Genomic DNA, 22,436 nt, shown 5'->3' with positions numbered 1-22,436 from the left:
ATCTTTTGTATTTTATAATGAAAAAAGGCCTTGTATTATTAGTAGGAATTGATAAAGGCAATCAGAATTCAGTTAATACAGCAAACTGTGTGTGCATAGTACTATTTTTAAAAAATGAGAAAATGTACAAATCATGGGTTAATATTAATTACAAAATGCATCCAGACACAGAATGAAAATTAAAAAATGCAGTTGCTGGAAATCCAAAATAAAAACAGAAAATGCTGGAAACACTCAGCAGGTCAGGCAATATTGATGGAGAGGGGAACAGTTACTGTTTCAGGTCCAGAGCCCTTGTCAATAGTTCTGCCTGATCTGCTGAGTGTTTCCAGCATTTTCTGCTTTTTTATTATTGCATCCAGACATAAACAATGGACTTGCATTTGCAATCTTCATTCAGTACGTGTTAATACAGGTTTCTTGATTTCAGTAAAAGGTGGCAGTAAACTGTGTTACGGACTAGGTTACTATTGATGAATGTCCCTTTAAGATAAAGCATTGTGGTGTGTGTGTGTGTGTGTGTGTGTGTGTGTGTGTGTGTGTGTGTGTGTGTGTGTGTGTGTGTGTGTGTGTGTGTGTGTGTGTGGGGTGGGGGTGGGTGGGGGGGGGGGGGGGGGGCTGGCGTGGTTACGACAACAAAAGATAAAGGACATAATGACGTTTTTTGAGGCAGTCAGTCAGAGGAGAGAGACAGAGACAGCAGCCTGCTGGTCTCTATCGATGGATGAAAAACAGTAACTGTGTCTGTCACCACAATCCACGTATGGATTTTTGGAGTAATCCGGTGGAGTCCACTTTGTCGTTAACGTGTAGAGGGAAACAGGTATTTGTGTGGACAGCCATGATTCGAGAGCCTTTTGGGGTGAGGCAGAAGCAGTGGAGTGGTCACTGCTGAGTAAACACTGAGGTGTTGTTTGGGTTCCATCGTGGAACATTTGGATTTTGTAATTACTCTCTATTTTCTCTCTACATCTACGTTTTGTCTTCAGTCAACGGTGGTTGTTGAAGAAGCATTTGCTCACATTTCACCTTATGGCTTGCTGAACTGAACTTTAAGAACCATTCCTGGACAGAGTTTGGGAATTTGCCACACACAATACAAGTTTAGTTTTTGGGGTTAATGTTTAAGATTTAACATTTTTACTTCTAACATTTTTACTTTTATTTTTCTTATTATCATAAGTAGTTATTAATACAGTAGTTTTAAACATACATGTCTTGGTGTGTTTCTTTGTTATTGGTTCGTAACAACTGTAATTGTAGATAACATTAGCTTTTAAACTGCAATCATAAAGGATTTTTCCTTGGCAGCACCAAGAATCCAGGATTACTCACTTTCATTCAATTTTTGTGGGTTTTGAGCTGGCTAATGAGGCAAGTGTGGGAACCATCCAAACATAGATGGGTTAGGCGAGTGGGTAGTGCGTGAAGTGGTGCACTTCTTCCACCGCTTGTTTAGGGCCTCTGATCATGGACTCCAGGGGTTCTTAATATCATCCTGAATGGTCCTCCTCCATTTTGACTGGTCAGGAGGCAGAGATTCCCATAGAGTGGGGATGTTGTAATTTAAGGAGGCTTTGAAGAAATAAAACATTCTCTGTCCACTAGGTAATTTCTTCTCATGAAGAGCTCAGAATAGGATGTCTGTTTTGTGAGTCTAGTGTCAGACATGTGAATGAAGTGACCTGCCCAACTCAGACAACCAAGTGTAGGCCTAGGAGAGGACACTGACATTGGTTCACTTGTCCTTTTAGAATTGAGGATTTTGCAGAGACAGTATTGAAGGTACTTTTCCCTAGTACTTTTGAGGTGCCTGCTGTAGGTTTTCCAGGTCTCAGAAACAATTTGGGGGGAGGAGAGGGAGTGGAGGTACAGAGTTCCCTGCTGTCCAGAAGACTACATTTGATCTGAGGTCCTGACCCTGAAATACCCTTTTCCTCCATCAGCCAAAGGTTGTGCAATGATGAATTTCATCATCAATGCCTGCTTTCACCAAGGGGTTGCTTCCAAGATGTGGAAATTGGTCCACATTTTCCAGGATCTTGCTGTGAAACTTTATTATCTAAGGGCAGTTTAGTGCAGCAGGGACAAGTTGGTAGAGGACGCTTGTCTAATGGATGTTGAGTATAAGACTTATCTTCAAGTTCAGTGGCAGCATTGATAATGGCATGGAGCTTACAAATGGGTCAGAGTCTTTCTCCCCAGGTGGAATTGTCAAATACTGGAGGGCATAGCTTTCTAAGAGGGCAAAATTGAAAGGAGATGTGAAGGGCAAGCTTTTTTAAAACAGAGAATGGTAGGGTGCTTGGAATGCACTGCCAGAGGAGGTGGTGGAAACAGATACTATAGCAATGTTTGAGAGGCATTTAGACAGACGTGTGAACAGCCAGGGAATAGAATGATATGGACCTTGTATGTGCAGGCAGATTGGATTCATTTAGATTGGCATCATGGTTGGAGCAGTCATGGTGGGCCAAAGGGCCTGTTCCTGTGCTGTACTCTTCTATGTTCTAAATACATTCCAAGTCTCAATAAAGAGCAGCAACTTTAACTGTTTTCTCTCCAGCAGGGTTCAATATTCCCAAGCTTTGGAGATAGCAAATGAGCACACTGTACAACAAAATATTTCTTCTTTACATCTTACCTTGGTGGATTGGAAGGTGCATTCACAGAAGCAAAGTAATCCTGGTTTACTTGAGAACCTCTGATAACTTCAGATACTGTGTTAATGGTCTATATAAACATGAAAACCAAAGGCAAAATCAGAAGTCACAGGTACAATAAATGATGTATAACTGACCCATGCAATAAACAGTGCTCATCCCTAACCTGGTTAAAACAGATCAGCTGAGTACTATGTTGCTGCATTTTATGGTAGATTGTTCAATACAAATTGGGCATTGCTTTTCTTTATTCACGTGCACAATGAGGACATCACTAGCAAGATCACTGTCTGTTCCTACCTGCCCTGGAGAAGGATTGGAAGATGGTGCTGAGACTGGGATAACCACTGAAATAAACCATCTGAGGTGAGGTGTGACAGTCAGTAAAGCTGTTTCTGCTGATGCTCATTGACCAGTTTACCAGTGCTCTCTCACACACCACTCTTGGTTCAAATGCTGTTTCGATGTCGATGATAGGTCATTCTCACCTCAAAATTCAACTCTGGTGTCCATGTTTGAGCCAAGGTTGTAATGAGGTCTGGTAAATGATGAATGATTCTTGCAAAACCCAAACTAAGCATTGGGTTAGTGACAATTATTGACAAATAGATACTGCTTGATAGCACCGTTGATGGTACCTTTCATCACTCTGCTGATGACTGACAATAGACTAATTGTGCCTATAAATGGGTAGCTTTGCATGTTGCTGGGCATATCCAAGTGATCGACATTCTGGAATAGGTTGGCTAGAGATACAGCTTGTTCTCAAAGTCAAGTCTTCAGCAATACAGCTGAGATCTTGTCTGGTTCTCATGCCTTTATATCAAGAAATGGCCAAGAGAACTGGATATCATGTGAAGCGAATCAAATTAGCTAAAGATAGGCTTCTGAGATGGCAAGGACCTATTACAATAATGACTGCCCTTACAAAAGTAGTTTATTGGCTAAGCAGCAATTTGGGACATTGGACATTTGCAGAGAATTTATTAACACACAATAAAATGCAACAGGACATCTCTATTGCCACTAGCCAGCCTTAATATCAAGCATGCCCAGCTCAAAAGCACATCAGAGCCAAAATAAAGCTCTAATTACTTTTAATCAACAAAAAAAATTCCTCTTCAAATTCAGAGCATCCAGTATACCAGCATGAAGCAGCAATTCCGCACCAGCGCGTGTGCAGAGTTTTGGGGCCAGCCTGACACAATCCTAAATGAAGGCAGTTTTCTCATTTGGTCTTATTCCACCATAGTCTCTGCCCAAGTTGTCTTCTTACAGTTGGAGGATCCTTTAACTCTCTGGGCTATTCTCGGAAGTCCAGTATCGGCTTTAAATTGAACACCACCTTTTCCAATATCTTTTAAATTCTTTGAGAATATCAAAGAATGACCCAGCTGGTTCTGACTCCTGCTTGAGGGAAATTTCTTTCATTCATTCAGGTCCACATTATAAGTATTGGAAATATGGAGCTACAATGCCTTCTAGATGTTCCTGCAAAGCCTTGGGAACAGCCTTAGTAACACAAAGTTATAGCTGCTGTCAACTACAATTAGAGCTAAAGTATTTAATAGCAAGATGCTGCATATGGCAGGTTTACCAACAACAATGTTTTGCTTTTAATGTTTCATCAAGTATCTTGCGCAGACATATTAAACATCTTGCAACATCTTGTCACCAAACATAGCAAGCAATTATTATGGCCGGCATACCTTTGGTAAATTGATCTAATACTGGCATTTTCAGAGATGCTGTAACATCAGCAATTGTAATTTATACTTGTATCCCCATGTTACATGATCTGACCAGTTATTAAAATCTTGAAAAGGTTTGACACGGCAGGTAAAGACAAGTGCAAAACTAGAGATCATAGCAAGGTGCCAAATAAACTCAACTGAGAATTCAGGAGAAACCTCATTAGCTGGATAATTGTCCAAATGTGGAAGTTACTGCTCCATAAGTTAGTTGAAGCTAACAGAATGGAAGAAGTTACGGAGAACCCTTGCAAGTACATGAGAGATAAACAGAATGAAGAGAATATCTAATAGGGTGACTCAAGGAAGAAGGGTACTGATGTGAAGCATAAAACTGGCACAGACCTGCAGGGCCAAATGGTCTAATTCTGCCATAAAATTCCACGTAGCTCACCTCAGTGAGAATATCAGCAGGAACTCCTGTTGCCATCAGGATGGTGCACAACTGCTGCAACAAGCCACACTGGAATGCTGACTTCTGACAACTGCTTGTAGCTCCAGGTGGGTTCACTGGAGACACCAGCACCCTAACCAGCTAAAGATTGAAAATCACACAAAATTTACTCAGTTTTGCAGCAAAAAAACAATTCCTGTCCAGAACTCTTAACAGAATGTGTTTTCAACCTGCCACACTTTGCAACACACAAAAAATATGCATCAAAAATTCAGTTGCAATACTTAATGTACAATTTAATTAGATTTTAACAAGTTTGTGCATCTGAATGATGTTAACTGCCAAGCACAAGAAGTTCAAAAATAACCTTTTTCTTCTATATGTTACCATGTGCATCACTTCAACTAATCAGGAGAAGAATCTGCCAGTGGAGCTGGTGGACAGTTGGATTCTGGTGATGCAGCTGTGGGTTAGGTTTGTTAGCAAAAGAAGCAGCCGTGTTTCAGCTAACGAAAGTGAAGCCTGGTAATCAAGGCCAGTATACTGAACACCACAGTTCAACTTTAGCAATAACTGGGTGGGTGAGGAACTAATGAACTAGAGGCACATTGCAGGGATTTGCCAGGTTTTGCCAATGTTAACCTCACTTAGAACCAGGCAGGAACCTTACAGTCAATAGTAATAATAGACAAGGAGACATCTGCCAGGAAATTAAACATCATTTTTTTCTCCACATCCCTTAACATCTTTGCTTAATACAAATTTAAAATTGACAACTGAAGTATTATAAACGAATATTTGGGGGAGGAGTTACTATTGTTTTACTACTGTGCATGTATCCTAACTCAATCCTACAAAGCCAGGCTGCAACTTTAGATAATTTACTACTTCTAGATTCCCCAACCAAGAGAAACACCTACTTATCCATTTGCTTAAGTATCCTAAAAACCAATCAAACCACTCTCAAACCTTCTAAATTCCAGTAACATGCTCTCCTTACTATTTAACGCACTCCAAGACCAGGTGTCATTCTTGTAAACCTTTACTGTACTTTTTCAAATGCCAATACATCTTTCCTACAACATGATAGCCAAAAATTGCTCACAATATTCCAGCTGTAGTCCAGCCAAGGCTTCATATAGTGTGGGATAACTTTTCTCTTGTATACAAATTCAGCATTCCAAATACCCCCTTTCATTATTCTCAGTCTGTGTCCATAACATTTTAATGATTCCTGTACACAGACCGACTACTCCAGAGTCTCTGGAGCTTCACTGCTTCAAGCTTTTCATCTTTTAGAAGGTGCTCTGTTCTTTTCCTTTTAGGTCCCTCTAGGCTATGTTGAAAACCATGATGCATATTCCAATTGCTCCTAGAAGAGAAGTCCAGGAAGGATATTAGATGGCATGGGTTGTAAACCAATATTATTAACTGCAAATCTGAATAGGCTGAAGCAATTTCAAGCGTTGGAACCTACTTTCCTCCTTAATAGTATTTCAACCAACATCCAAAGAATAAAACTGCAAATAGTTTTGAAAAACAAGCATGGAAAAAAGGGCGTCATAACCAACAAAACATTACAACAACATCACTCCTTATAAAACTCAGAATGCAATCAGTAACTAGAGGCAATTAAAGGTCAATCTGTACAAGACATTTATTGTTTCTCTTCCTGTTAATAAAATATTCCCATGTACCAAAAGATAAAGACAGGATCAATCAGCATACCATGATAAGTCTTCTGTTTGTGGATTCCAATGATACTAAGAAACAATTCTGTTGATATGTTGACAATTGCAGCCACATTAAAGTAGAGCAGGTCACAAAGGCAAATGCCAAGAAACCTTGACTGCTGTAATAAGGACAACTACTTAATGCAGAAATACAAGACAAATTAAACAAAGATGCTCTGGGGACTACCCATCAATGGCAACTACACTGCTTGATCAAAAAGCCTTTTGCACATATTTCTTATCAATAATCAGTTCAGCATTATAAAGAGAATGATCAGAGACAGAAGTATCAGCATTACTTTACTACAAAGTTGATTTTTTTGAATAACAAAAATATTTAAAAATGCAGTTTCAGAGAATATTATCTTAGTTATAACTTGCCCAAAATCATGCCCATTTAAAATGCTTTATTGTGCATTTGTTGGAACAATCCAAGGACAGCTTGATTTAGGTTAGAATTCAGAAACCAGTGGAGTAAAATTAGCACAGAATTGCAGTGCAGTGACAAAATAATTTATCCTCTGTGGCAATGCACAAAAAAAATCCTGCAGTCTGATGACCTGATCTGAGAACTCTTAAGCAGCTAAACTGCGGACTGTAACACAGCACACACAAATTACACAAAACCCATGAGAAATTGGAATAGCTAGTAATAGTACCGAGTTACCAGTTAGATCAGTTAAGATTAGTAATGAACTGGATTACTGGCAATGCCCAGATTGATAGAAAAGTGACACAATGAGAAGTACCAAACTCAATAGTGTTAAGGAATCTTGTGCCATTGGGTGCATCAGAAGACTGAATATTCATAATGAATCGATGAAGGTAGAGTGGTGGATGTGGTGTATATGGACTTTAGTAAGGTGTTTGACAAAGTTCCCTATGGTAGGCTCACCCATAAAGTCATGAGGCATGAGATTCATGGAGACTTGACTACGTGGATTTGGAATTGGCTTGCCCACAGAGGGCAGAGGGTGGTGGTAGATGGAGAGTACTCTGCCTGGAGGTCGGTGACTAGTGGTGTTCTGCAGGGATTTGTTCTGGGACCCCTACTCTTTGTGATTTTTATAATGGCTTGGAATGAGGAAGTGGAGAAGTGAATTAGTAGGTTTGCAGATAACACAAAGGTTGGAAGGGTTGTAGATAGTGTAGAAGGTTATTGTAGGTTACAAAGGGATATAGACAAGATGCAGAGTTGGGCGGAGAAGTGGCAGATGGAGTTCAATCCTGAAAAGTGTGAAGTGTTACACTGTGGAAGATCGAACTTGAAGGCGGAGTACAAGGTTAATGGCAGGATTCTTAGCAGTGTGGAGGAACAGAGGGATCTTGGGCACCAAGTCCATGGTCGCTGTGCAAGTTGATAGGGTGGTTAAGAAGGCATATGGTGTGCTGGCCTTCATTAGTTGGGGGATTGAGTTCAAGAACCGCGAGGTAACGTTGTAGCTCTATAAAACTCTGGTTAGATCACACAGAGTATTGTGTTCAGTTCTGGTCACCTCACTATAGGAAGGATATGAAAGCTTTAGAGAGGGTGCAGAGGAGATTTACCAGGATGCTGCCTGGATTAGATAACGTGTCTTATGAGGAAAGGTTGAGCAAGCTAGAGCTTTTCTCTTTGGAGTGATGCAGGATGAGAGATGACCTGATAGAGGTGTATTAGATTATAAGAGGGATAGATAGAGTGGACCACCACTACCTTTTTCCCAGGGCGGCAATGGCCAATACTAGAGGACATCCATTTAAGGTCAGTAGAGGAAAGTTTAGAGGAGATGTCAGAGGTAGATTTTATTTTTACACAGAGAGTGGCAGGTGCCCGGAACACACTGCCCAGGGTGGTGGTAGAGGCTGATAAAAGAGGAACACTTAAAAGACTCTTGGATAGGCATGTGGATGTAAGAAAAATGGAGGGTTGTGGGCTTGTAGGACGGAAGGTTGGATTGATCGTGGGGGAGGCTTATCTAGGTCGGCACAACATCGTGGGCCAAAGGGCCTGTACTGTGCTCTACTGTTCTATGTTGTTTCCAAGATTTCTATAAATACATCCTGAAAAACCTGTTCTAGCACAACATTGCATGAATGCATTTACAATCATTGTTTCAGTGGAACAAGATCAGACATTCTGATCTTGTTCCAGGTGGGTGGGTAAAATTTCCAACTTTGTACTCCACACCAATGCAAGAACATGGAAGGGGACAAATTTAAAGAGGAGCACTGTCCTTCAAATGTCATTCTAATTAGATGTAATAGCTTCGTTAAAACAGTACTAAGGATGAGCCAAGTGATTATGGTATTGTCTCACGCAAGTGCTCAATGCATAATTTGGGCTCGTAGCTCAGTGTGATGAGAGATTGCTGCATTTCCTTTGAGGTTAAGCCTAGGCCCAACTGAACTCTGGATAAAAGGCCTCCTCAAGCTTTGGAAAAGACAGAAGATCTCCAGTCTTTTGGTCAATATGAAAATACAGGACATTTGTGCCACTAATATTTTTGAGATCTTGCTGGATACCAAAGAAGTTGCTATACTTGCCCAAACCAGAAAAGTGGCTATAATTAAAAAGCAGCTGATTGGCTATGAAGTAGACTATGAAGTGCTGGATGATGCTAAATATGCTGTATAAGCAGTTTGTTTGTGCATTCTTGTTTTAGTTATCAACTCCAAGAAATAATACCTGCAGCATCAGATGAAGATTTGTCACCTTCTGTGCAGACCAACTAGAATTCCCTTCAGCAACTTCAAACCAAGGTTTCATGCGCTGAATGTATGAACCCTCTTTGAAAAAATTCTGATTTGAACTATTGTTCTTCATTAAGTTAAGGAGCAGTAAAAGACAATCTTCAACCACAATACCTAAAAAACAAAACATTTAAAGTCATTACCAGATTTTTCTTGAAGTATAAGGTGTCCAAACGTTTATGCACTTCAGTTTAGAGGAAGAATACAATTGGGTTAAGAATTGTCTTTGATCTTTGATATGGAACTCTACTGGGCTCTTAGTATTACAAGTTAAATTGCTGAAATTACTTGCTGCTGTACAATTAACTACAATTATTATTACACAATTGTTTTTGGCAAAGCAGAAGATTCATGATGCGTACCATACCTGTAGGCGACTTTAGTTACCAGAGGTTTACCAATTTCAAATTGTAAATATTTCAATCATATCCAATGGAAAATACTGCTATCTGGGGAAGTGCATTGAGAATTGCTGCAAAACTCAGCTCCACTTCAAAAGTTCATCCAAAGCCATGGACAATGGAAATGAAAGAGTTGGAACAAGTTTCCATCACAAAGATTAACAACTATTTCAGATTTTTAAAAATATTGGTGACTAGAAAGCAAGGACAGCCATGCTTCCCAGATTACTCATTAGTCATAATCAGCTCAAATGAATTCATTTTGGAAATGATTAAAATTACAGGTGATGTGCTAGAAATGTTGGTCAATTTTTTTTCTCTCAAGTTATGCAATTAACATCCCATTCTTCTGCAATTCATGCAATCCTATCATTTTCAGTTTCAATGACTCCTGCTAGGTTGTCTACACTGCTCATTTACTAATTATGTCTGTTATAAAAAAGACCACCATCACTCAGTCCTTCTTCAGCATCTCCATTCCCTTCAAAATATTTGTTACCTCTAATCTTGAAGTCACAATGTATTATCTCAAATTTCTCTGAACTGTACTGGATCTACCATCCAACTATTCAGTTGGCTTTGCCAATCAGGCCCTCCTGTAGCCATGCATATTCCTGCTTAATATACCTAACTTCTTCACAGCATCAAACTTGCATTATTTCTTCTACAATTCCCAAGTTCAGCTCACTGTTGTGAATAGTAATTGTAACTTTAACATAGGTGCAACCATATGTACTCAATGCTTCCTCCCAACTCACTTATATTAATTCCTTCTACAGCTTCTATCCTGAATAAATCAGCCTGATTTTATGTCCTCTGCCACAAGTCAATGAAAATACAATCATATCAGCTATACCGAACTATCAAGTTACTTCCAAAAGAACTATCCTTCAAAAATCAACACCCATTGGTTTCAAGTAACTTAGTTATAAATTCTGGCTTATCCTTGACATTTATTTTGAAAAGCAACCTCCTTTTAACAGGACTTCAGAAAATTATAGTTAAATCCTCCTTCATCTGGACTGAAAGATAGAGGGGAGATGTCACTTTATACTTGCTACCTCCCTGTCCATTTCCCTCCATAGGTGCTGCCTGATCGACTGAGTTCCTCCAGCAGTTTATTTTTTGCTCCAGATTCCAGCACCCGCAGTCACTGGTGTATCTATAAATAGACAAGTTGCGTGCAGTTGCAGTTCCAGCATATCCAGAACCAGGTCAAACTGAACATGAAAGTAGGAAGACATTACAATTGCCATGTCTTTTAGCTTTTAACAGGAATTTTTTGAAATTGAAGGCAAAAGTCACACATCAGCTGAGTCACTAGTATAATTATGCATATGTTAATTATGCAACTGAGAAATAAAAACAAAACAAAAATGCCAATTTACTAATTGCATCTGTTTAGAAAATACCTCCATCACTCATTCCTTCTTCAGTGATAATATCCAGCAGTCGTTCAAAGGCATTTTCAAATGCAACAATCTTCTGAATGGCTGCATTGCCTTTTGTTAATTGTTGCAGTAGCAAAAGCCCCTGGAAAAAAAAGATATTTTTACTACCTTGGCTTATTAGATTCTTCCATTCTCTCCCTCCAAGTTATTTCAGCAGCGCCAGTTATCTAGAGCTGAAATAACAATACCCGCTTCACAGAAAGGGAAGAAGCCCAAGGTAGACAAGCTGTCCAGACTCATATTTCATTATTTTTCTATTTATAAACAAATGTGAAACAGAAAAATCAGCATAGTATTCCTTGAAGCTTTAAGTCACAGGCCTCTTATTCACATGGACACCGATTAGTTTGCAAAGAGGAGATACCACAGGAAATGTTTCTGAGCTGTCTGAATGTAAGACACACATTAGGCACATTGACCAAAGCCATCTTAAGAAAGGCAAAAGAAACAACCAGGTAGGAAGCAACATGTTAAATGCAATTATGAATAAGAGATCTTATAAAGTTTGTGCCTTCATGTTGTTGATAATTCTAAACCAGAGAACACAGATAAGGAAGCCACAAGACTGCTGAACAGCACGCAACACTTGCCAAGTGGTTAGAGATCAAGCAGCCCAATAGAAGAGACAAGTAAATACAACAAAGATAACCAGAATATCTGTCACTACATTGTCCAATGCAAATATGAACAACCCTTTCAAAATAATAGGCTGAAATATGATTGCATCATTAAGCAAAGTATATAGTTTTTTTTCTGTTTAATAAACTGTATTAGGAAAGTGTGGAATTAGTCATCATGGCCCTCAGTTAGACTTCCCGTTTCTGTGCAACCCGAGTTGCAGCCAGAAATGCTACTGTTTCACTATGAGACTCACCAGATCCAGAATACTAGACAATTTCAGAAACATCTGACAAATCCTGCTCCCTCAGTGCAGAGATAAACTTGAACATAAGAAAATAGGAGTAGGCAACTCAGGCCCTCAAGCCTGCCCTGCTATTCAATATGATCATGCTGATCTACGCTGGCTTCCACTTCACTTCTGTGCCAGTTCCCCATAATCCTTAATTCCTCAATCTTTCAAATATTTATGCACCTCCACCTTAAAAATATCTAATGATCTGGCCTCCACCACCCTCAGGGACAGTGAATTCCAGAAATTCACTACCCTCAGAGAAGCTTCTACACACCTCAGCTCTAAAGTAAGGGGCTGGCCATTTAAAACAATGTCCTCTTCTTCATGACTCTCCCACTGGTGGAAGCATCTCAACATCTACCGTATCAAGCCCCCTTAGGGTCTCCTACATTTGAATAAGGTCGCCCCTCATTCTTCTAAACTCCAAGGACTACAAACTCAAACTGTCTAGCCTCTCATGAGAGGACAATCCTGTCATTCCAGGAATTAGCCTGGTGAATCTCCTTTGGATTACTTCAGATACTACTACATCCGTTAAGGTAAGGGTACCAAACCGGTTTGTAGTATTCCAGGTGTGGCCTCACCAACACCCTGTACAACTGTAACAAAACCTCCCTATTCTTAAACTCCAATCCTCGGCAGCTAACTAGAACTAACCAAGACTCCATGGAACCAATGGGTAGAAATGTACACAGAGAGAGAAGAAATTTTGCAGATGTTGGAATCTGGAGCAATACACAAAAAGTGCTGGAGGAACTCAGCAGGACAGGCAGATTCTATGGAGGGAAATAAACAGTTGATGTTTTGGGCTGAGACCCTTCATCAGGACTGGAAAGGAAAAGGAGAGGCCAGACTAAGAAGGTGGGGGAGGGGGAGGAGGAGGAGGAGCACACACAGGTAGGGGATAGGCAAGTTCAGATGAGGGGGGAAGGTAGGTGGGTAGGGGAGGTGGAGAAGATGTAATAAGCTGAGAGTTGATGAGTAGAAGAGGCAAAGGGCTGGAGGAGGAGGAATCCGGTAGCAGAGGGCAGTGGACCATGGAGTAAAGGATGGAGGAGGGGAGATGGGCAGGTCATCAAGGCAGGGGAAGGGAGCCACAGGAATAAGGGAAGACAAAGGAGTTGGGGGGGGGGGGGGGCAAGAAAAAGAAAGGGTGGGGTTACTGGAAGTTAGAGGCCATCAGGTTGGAGACTCCCAAGGCGGAATACAAGGTGTTGTTCTTCCAACCGCCTAAGTTTGCTTACTTTCTGTTGTCTTAATCCCCCTCCATTACCTCAAATAATAACATTTGATACAAGCCTATTACTTTCATAAAAAAGGGCAAGTTATTCTAAACTATACTCCAGTGGATTGCATATTTAATTAACTCCTTACTACACTTACATCATTGCGAATCACTTCTCTGGAGTCTGCAAGCAAATCCATCATCCTGGACACAGCTGTAAGATTAACATTTAGTTAAATATTATCATTCTAAAATCAGCAATTATCTATAGCAAACATGAAATTTAAAACATACTTCCTGTATGATCAAGATTTCCAAGCTACAGGAAACATGTTTATTCTTACTTACTAAATTTTGCATTTAATTTTCCCATCATTCCAATATTTCTGGACCACCATCAATCCCACCCAGATCTGTGCTGCCAGCAAACTTAGACATATTACATTGGTTTCCTCCTTCAAATCATTGATGCATATTATGAATAGCTGGGGTCCAAGTGCTGATCCCTGAGGTATCGTCACTGCTTGTCACCCTGAAAATGACCCATTTGTTCCCAGTTTTCTATCCATGCCAGTGCAGTACCCCAATCCTACTTCCTTTAATTTTAGCTCATTAACCTTTTTTGTGGGACTTCAAATGCCTTCTAAAATCCAAATATGCCAAATCCAGATTCTCTTTTATATACTTTCTAATTGAATGCTTCAAACATTCCAAGCAGTTCATCAAAAACTATTTTCCTTTCATAAACCCACAGTCCTTTGTCTAATCCAACTGATACTTTCTAAGTATACCATTAACCTTCCTTGTCATAGAGACACATCAGGTTCTAAATGGCTGATCAAACTTCACACTTTTTCTTTACTATTTCTGATTCTATCTTGAGAACCATTAGTAAAAGCCCTTTGTGATTAAAAGAAACCTCAATCCAGTTGTACTTTTTAAAAAGATGTTTCTGTGTTCGAGCTAAACATATTAGGAGGGAGGAAGGCAGTTCTCAGGATTCTGGCCCCCAGTACTCAGAGCAGAGGTCAGGTCCAGAGTGGTTCAACTTTTAAAAGTTAGCTTCGATGTTTTAGGTCAATGATTTCACAATTCTGATTAAGGGTCATTGACCTGAAGAAATAAATGTTTCTCTCTTCAAAAACACTATCTGGCCAGCTGAATATTTCCAGCAAGCAAAAGCACCAAATGCCAAAAGTACTCATCGTCAGGCAGCACTTGTGAAGAGAGAAAGAGATTGACCCTTCACCAGAACTGGAAAAGAAAGAAAACAAGTGTTTTAAGTTGTGAGGGTACAGAAAGCACAAAGTGAATATCTGTGGTAGGCTGCAGACTCCAAAGTTGTCTATTTAACATAATTGATTTTGACGTAGTCTAGTTAATTGATAAATGGGACCAGTTCTCTGTAACTGAAAGCAATTATGTTACTCTGACAACTTTGGTCTCCACCCAGTCACAGGTAATCATGGAGTCAGAGTAATACACAAAGAAACGTGCCCTCTGGCCCACCATGTGGGATCTACATCAATCCCAATTGCCCCCATTAGGACTGTATTCTTCTTTGCCTTGTCTATTTAAGTCTAAACGTCTCTTAAAATTAGTAATTATATCTGATTCCACCACCTCCTCTGGCAGTACATTCCAGATATCAATCACTGTTTAAAAAACTTACCCCTCAGAACTCTTAAAACTATGGTCTCATTTTTGATACCCCTACCATGGGGAAGAGATTTTGACAATCTACCCTATGCCTCTCAAACTTATATGATTTGCTCTCTCCACCCAGTCACCATCCATCACCACCAAACTCTGCAACCTAAAACATACTTGTTTTCTCATATTTCCTGTGTGATATGAGTATTGATTGCCAATGTTGATTTTGTATTTGTCTCTATAGATGCTGCCTAATCTGCTGAATGTTTTTAGCATTTCCTGTATTTGTTTCAAGCTTCCAGTGGTTTTTTGCTTTGTATATTTCCAGAATTTCATTTTCATTTCAAGTTTACTCTTCATGAACCTGATCCGGATTTAAAAGTTAAACTTACTTTGCTAGCTCCAAGTTTAACTTTAGCCTGGTTTAGAGCTTGTTGCACAATCAACCAGAGTTTTCATCATTTACCTTTAACCTTATGCACTAGCAGAATAAGTTATTTTCTTACCCAATGGACAGACAAGAATGATTTGTTGAACTTGTGGCCCAAGATTTTTTAAAAGAGCAGTTAGGAGTTTCACAGCAGGCCAACGCACATGAAATTCAAACCCCTGAAATGGAAGGATAGGTTTCACATGACAAAATGCACAAATATCGTGTGGTCAATGGTGAAGTACAGTCAGCAAAGGAAAGTGTTAAGGAGCTAACTTAAGCATTGTGCAGACACAAGGTGCTCTAGTGGCAATGATAACAAAATGCCAGAGACAACCAGTGAGATTCTATTGCAACCTCCTTGTAGATGCTGAGGAGGAGCTGCAGGGATAGAATGGAAGGGAAGTGGCAAGGAAAGGAAGGTACACCTAAATCATTCACCTAAAATTTCACCCTCCACAGATGCTGCCTGACCTGTGTAATTGCAGCATATTGTTTTTATGTCCAGATTTTCAGCATCTACAGGGTTATTTTTGATTTTCACTACGTCTAATATCAGCCTCACAGACGGAATAGAGGTGGTCACCCAATCCGCATTTGGTTCCTCCAATACAGAGGAAACCACATCATGAGCACTGAATGCAGTAGATTGGAAGTGCAAGTGAATTGCTACTACACCTGGAAGGACCATTTGGGTTTCTAGTAAGCTGGAACAGGTAAAAGAGCAGATGCATCTCCTGCAGCACGTGCTGCGTGAAGGGAAGTGGTTGGTGAGCTGTGAAGGAAACAGTTGCTTCAGAACGCTGAAAGGGAAATGGAGGGGAAGATATTCTCCTTCGACACCACCACAGGTGCAGGTTCAGCCAGGTGAATGAGTGTGGTGGGGGAGGGGTATTGGCTGGATCTCCAAGATGATGAAGAGCCCTCAGACTATCCTGATGTAGGAATGAAATGTAGAGATTTCTTTGCTTCTTCCTTGAGCAGAGGCCCAACCACACACTGCTGAATTTGTTCTTACATGAGAAACTTCTCCTTCAATGTCACTCACTTTCTCCAGGTCAAAGGTGTGGCTGTGGGAACTCACTAGACTCAACTTATACCCATCTTTGTATGCTAGAAGAAACAGTCCCTGCTCGGTCCTGATGCAGCGATCCTCTTTTTCTAATATGTTGACAAGAATATTAATGCCACTTTCTGCAATCATACAGAACTTGGAAGTGCTATTAATTTCCACCCCGCTCTCATTTTCACATTGCCTAGATCTGATTCTTCCCTTCACTTTCTTGGCCTCTATCTCTGGGTATAGGTTAGTGAGTAACATCCATTACAAGCAAACCGTTATCTTGGCTACATACCTTCCACCTTACTTCCTGCACAATTCCATTCCATTCTTCCAGTTTCTCCATTTCCATCATACCTGTTCTGATAGAGTCACACAGTACTACAGCACAGAAGCAGGCCCTTCAGCCCATCTAGTCCACGCCAGCCTGGTTTTCTGCCTAGTCCCATCAACCTGCACCTGGATCATAGCCCTCCATACCTCTCTCATCCATGTACCTATCCAAACTTCTCTTAAATGTTACAATTGAACCCGCATCCACCACTTCCGCTGGCACCTCGTTCCACACTCGTACCACCCTCTGAGTGTAGTTTTCCCCTTAGATTCCCCTAGTTCAAGTCTCACCCAGCTGGAGGGGATAAAGCCTGCATGCACTCACCCTATCTATACCCCTCATAATTTTATATACTTAGATCTCCCCTGTTTCTCCTGCTCTCCAGGGAATAAAATCCTAACCTATTCAACCTTTCCTTGTAACTCAGGTCCTCAAGTCCCGGCAACATCCTTGTAAATTTTCTCTGCACTCTTTCAAGCTTATTGATATCTTTTCTATAGGTAGGTGACCAAAATTGCGCATAAATTTGGCCTCACCAATGTCTTGTACAACTTCAACATAACATCCCAACTCCTGTACTCAATACCCTGATTTATGAAGGCCAATGAGCCAAAAGCTCTCTTTACGACCCTATCTACCTGCAATGCCACTTTATGGATCTGTATTCCCAGGTCCCTTTGTTCTACTGCACACTTCAGTGCCCTATCATTCACTATGTAAGTCTTACCCTGGTTTGTACTACCAAAGTGAAACACCTCACACTTGTCTGCATTAAATTCCATCTGCCATTTTTCAGCCCATTTTCCCAGCTGGTCCAGGTCAAGCTGCAAGCTTTGATAGCCTTCCTCGCAGTCCATTACGCCCCCAATCTTGGTGTCATCTGCAGATTTGCTGATCCAGTTTACCACATCATCTAAATCATTAATATAGATGATAAACAACCACGGACTGAGCACCGATCCCTGTGGCACACCACTAGTCACAGGCCTCCAATTAGAGAGACAACCATCTACTGCCACTCTCTGGCTTCTCCTGCTAAGCCAATGTTGAATCCAATTGACTATTTCATCCTGAATGCCAAGTGACTTCACCTTCTGGAGCAGCCTCCCATGCGGGACTTTGTCAAAGGCCTTGTTAAAGTCCATGTAGACAACGTCCACTGCCTTCCCTTCATCAACCTTCCTGGTAACCTCCTTGAAAAACTCTATTAGGTTGGTTAGACATGTCCTGCCATGCACAAAGCCACGTTGACCATCATTAATCAGGTCGTCTATCCAAATACTTATGTATCCTGAATACGTTCCAATAACTTACCCATGACTGATGTCAGGCTCACCGGCCTATAATTTCCCATCTTATTCTTAGAGCCTTTCTTAAACAATGAAACAACATTAGCTATCCTCCGGTCCTCTGGCACCTTAGCCGTAGCTAAAGATGTTTTAAATATCTATGCCAGGGCCCCTGCAACTTCTGCACTTCTGTCAAGACTTTCTACATCTGTGCCTCTGATATGTTATAGAGTCATAGTCGTACAGCATGGAAACAGGCCCTTTGGCCCAACTCATCCATGCTGACCAAGATGCCCATCTACACTAATCCTATTTTCTTGCATTTGGCCCATATCCCTCTATTGCTTTCTTATCCATGTACCTGTCCAATTGCTTTTTAAAACACTTATTGTACCCGCCTCTTCCACCTCCTCTGGCAACTTGATTTATATATCCATCACTCTCTGTGTGAAAAATGTTCCCATCAGATCTCCTTTAAATATTTTCCCTCTCACTTTAAACCTATGTCCCCTGCCCTTAGAAAATGAATGTAACCATCAACTTTATCTATGCCCCTCATAATTTTATAAACCTCTACAAGTTCACCCTTTAGCCTCCTGTGCTCCAGTGAGAACAATCCCAGCCTACCCAATCTCTCCTTGTCACTAAAGCCCTTCATTCCAAGCAACATCTTGGTGAATCTCTTCTGCACTCTTTTACTACAGCATCCTTTCTATATTGCCATGACTAGAACTGCACATAATATTCCAAGTGTGGCCTAAATAATGTATTGCACAGCTGCAATATGATGTCCCAACTCTTATACTCAATACCCACCTATGAAGGCAAGCAAAGTAAATGTCTTCTTCATTATTCTATCCATCTGTGGCACCATTTTCAGGGAACTATAAACTTGCACGCCAAGGTATCTCTGTGTATCAACATTCCTAAGGCCCAAACTATTTAATGTACATATACTGCAATAATTAAACAACCCAAAATGCATTAGCTCACAGTTGTCTGGATTAAATTCCATCTGCCAATGCTCTGCCCAACTTTGCAGCTGATCCATGACCCTCTGCATCCGAAGTCAACCATCCTCGCTATTTACATCTCCAGCAATCTTCACGTCATCAGCAAACTTACTTATCAGCCCACAGACATTGTCATCCAAGTCATTTAATTACACGACAACCAGCAAGGGTCCCGGCACTATTCCCTGCAGTATACCACTGGTTACAGACTTCTAGTCAGAAAAACAACCCTCCACCACTACCTCTACCGCCTATCACCAAGCCAATTTTGGATCCAGTCTGCTAAAGCACCTTGAATCCCATATGTCCTAACATGCAGGACCTTGTCAAAAGCCTTGCCTTCCTTTTCCCATGGCTTCTCCTACACCACAGCTGAGGCAGCTTACAACCAAATCCTCTATTTCCCACACGTGTTCTCACTCCCACTGTTAGGGCAGTGAAATTTACAGTTCCCCTTGTTCTCAACATGGTGCATAAAGAGCTTGACAAAGTTCCCAATGGTAGGCTCATCCAGAAAGTCATGAGGCATGGGATCCATGGAAACTTGACCACAGAAGGCAGAGGGTGGTACTAGATGGAGAATATTCTACCTAGAGGTCGGTGACCGATGGTATTCCACAGGGATCTGTTCTGGGGCCCGTAGTCTGATTTTTATAAACGACTTGGATGAGGAAGTAGAGGAATGGGTTATTAAGTTTGTGGATGACATGAAGGTTGGAGGGGTTGTGGATAGTGTAGAAGGTTGTCATAGGTTACAACAGGATATAGACAGGATGCAGAGTTGGTTGAAGAAGTGGCAGATGGAATTCAATCCAGAAAAGTGTGAAGTGATAGAGTTTGGAAGGACGAACATGAAGGCAGAGTACATGGTTAATGGCAGGATTCTGAGCGGTGTACAGGAACAGAGGGATCTTGGGGCCCAAGTCCATAGATCCCTCAAAGTTGCCACGCAAGTTGATAGGGTGGTTAAGAAGGCATATGGTGTACTGGCATTCATTAGTCAGGGGTTTCAGTTCAAGAACCGCGAGGTAATATTGCAGCTCTATAGAACTCTGGTTAGACCACACTTGGAGTATTGTGTTCAGTTCTGGTCACCTCATTATAGGAAGGATGTGGAAGCTTTAGAGAGGGTGCAGAGGAGATTTACAGGATGCTGCTTGGATTAGATAACGTGTCTTATGAGGAAAGGCTGAGCGAGCAAGGGCTTTCCTCTTTGGAGCAATGCAGGATGAGAGGCAACTGGACAGAGATGCATAAGTTTATGAGGGGCATAGATAGATTGGACAGCCAGCACCTTATCTCCAGGTTGGTAGTAGCCAATATCAGAGGACATTTGTTTAAGGTCAGAGGAGAAATGTTCAGGGGAGATATCAGAGGTAGGTTCTTTACAGAGAGTGGTGGGTGCCTGGAACGCACTGCCGAGGGTGATTGTAGAGGCTGATACAATAGGGACATTTAAAAGAGTCTTGGATAGGCACATGGAAGTAAGAAAAATGGAGGATAAAGGGCTGTGCAGGAGGGAAGGGTTAGATTGATCATGGAGGAGGTGTTCATATAGTTCAGCACAACATTGTGGGCCAAAGGGCCCGTGCTGTACTGTCCTATGTTCACCTTCCACCCCAACAGTCTCCACGTTCAGTGGATCATCCAGAACATTTTATATCTTATGTTAAGGTTAGATCAATGATCACATACTTCCAACTAAGCTTTCCACCATCCTCCTCCTTGATCCCTTCTGCAGCACACCAAACACATGAAGTTTATTTTGATAAGATAATGCAGTCATTTACAAAGATAGAATCAAGTTTATTCAAATGTCCTACACCAGCAGAGAGTGACCAACTACTAACAGGGGAGATTTGGATCTCCTTGCTTATCTCAGTAGTACAATATTTAAAAACTATGCAATTTTCAGACTTGTTGGTTTTATAACTCTACATAAATGGAAAGAAAAGCTCACCTCTAACAATGATAACAACAAGGTTAAATTTTCCTGGTGCTTGATGAAAATCTCTGTGAACTGCATCTCAAGATCATCAGAACTAGACTTTTGAACATTCTCCTCTGCAAAAAAAAATAGTGGTTGAGTTGGTGGGAAGAAATCAAACTAAAATCCAAGTGTGAAAATCTGAAGTGTTTATATTCTTAGTCATAAACAAGATGTGGACATTATTGTAAGGTCGACATTAAATTACTGTCCCTAGGAAAGAAGTGGAGAGCAACATTTTCCAAAGTGCTACAGTTTTGTGAAGGTGCTCCTACAGCACTTAGGATGGATTCCAAATTTAGACCCAACAAAAATGAAGGAACACCAATACATTTCCAAGACTGGAAGGGGTGTACCTTGGAGGGGAACTTGGAGGTGGTGGTATTCCCAAGATAAAATACTTGGGCACAACCACTGGGATACTGAGACAAAACCAGTGAAGTAGATGATAAATTCAACCTTTACCACATTGGTGGGTTTGAGATCCAAGCCAACAAGTAATACACAATAGAGATTTCACCAAATTTTAACATGGTCACTGGATTTCATATTTGGAAGAAGTCCAAATTATTGAAATATTGTTTTGAAAACTTCGTAAAATACTCTGTTTAGAAAAATACACCTTTCAATTTCCCTGGAAAGTATACATACACTGTGACGCCAAATGTAGAACCAAAGATCAGTTACAGTTAGGAAAATCTCCTCAGGTTTCTGTAGGTGCATCACATTTCCTGTGCTTTATGAAAGTGGACATTCCCAAAGCTGCACTGTCCCAACCCGCTGCCTCTGATCCCATTAGTCCTACAAGCAAGGTAGCTGTAAACATCAACTTTGACTGATTTTGGTCACGAACCACAACAAAGATTAAGATAATGGTATAGACTGGAGTTTTTCAGCATTTCTCATTGCAGTAGAGGTCTGTTTAACTTAGTATAAATATAGTAAAGCAAACAAGAAATTAAAAGCAATTTTTCTTCTATCTATAATAGGATCTGATGGAGACTGACACTAGAACCAAAAGTGGCAGGAAGCAAAGTGTACTGGTTGCTGGGTGCTTCTGTGACTGGAAGGCTGTTAGCAATGTGATTCCAGAGACTCAATGTACTTTTGCAATGTACATGAGATTTAGAATTAAATGTGGGGAGCGTGATAAAGAAATTTGCAAATGATTAGAGTCCATTATTAAGGATGAGGTTTCAGGGAACTTGGAAGCACATGATAAAATAGGCTGAAGTCAGCATGGTTTCTTAAGGGGAAATCTTACCTGATAAATCTGTTGGAATTTTTTGAGGAAGCAACAGGCAGGATAGACAAAGAAGAGTCAGTGGATGTTGTTTACCTTGGATTTTCAGAAGGCCTTTGCCAAGGTGCCGCACATGAGGCTGCTAAACGAGATAGGAGCCCAT

General features: G+C 40.8%; 1 protein-coding gene across 4 annotated transcripts in view; it reads right to left on the bottom strand.

The window, feature by feature from the left end:
• Positions 1-22,436, bottom strand: part of uso1 (USO1 vesicle transport factor) — a 76,506-nt gene that overhangs the window by 36,732 nt on the left and 17,338 nt on the right. For all 4 annotated transcript variants that reach the window (XM_052010192.1, XM_052010194.1, XM_052010193.1 and 1 more), the window contains 7 exons: positions 21,004-21,107; positions 15,424-15,526; positions 13,423-13,478; positions 11,088-11,208; positions 9,210-9,388; positions 4,809-4,949; positions 2,645-2,733 (listed from right to left, as the gene is read on the bottom strand). In XM_052010192.1, coding sequence (XP_051866152.1) covers positions 2,645-2,733; positions 4,809-4,949; positions 9,210-9,388; positions 11,088-11,208; positions 13,423-13,478; positions 15,424-15,526; positions 21,004-21,107 — 793 coding nt within the window. The remainder of the gene's footprint in view (positions 1-2,644; positions 2,734-4,808; positions 4,950-9,209; positions 9,389-11,087; positions 11,209-13,422; positions 13,479-15,423; positions 15,527-21,003; positions 21,108-22,436) is intronic.

The sequence above is a fragment of the Pristis pectinata genome, chromosome 2 (genome assembly GCF_009764475.1).
Source record: "Pristis pectinata isolate sPriPec2 chromosome 2, sPriPec2.1.pri, whole genome shotgun sequence".
In the NCBI taxonomy this organism is placed as follows: Eukaryota; Metazoa; Chordata; class Chondrichthyes; order Rhinopristiformes; family Pristidae; genus Pristis; species Pristis pectinata.
The sequence above is the reverse complement of the archived record's forward strand: the minus strand, read 5'-3'. Positions and strand labels throughout refer to the sequence as shown.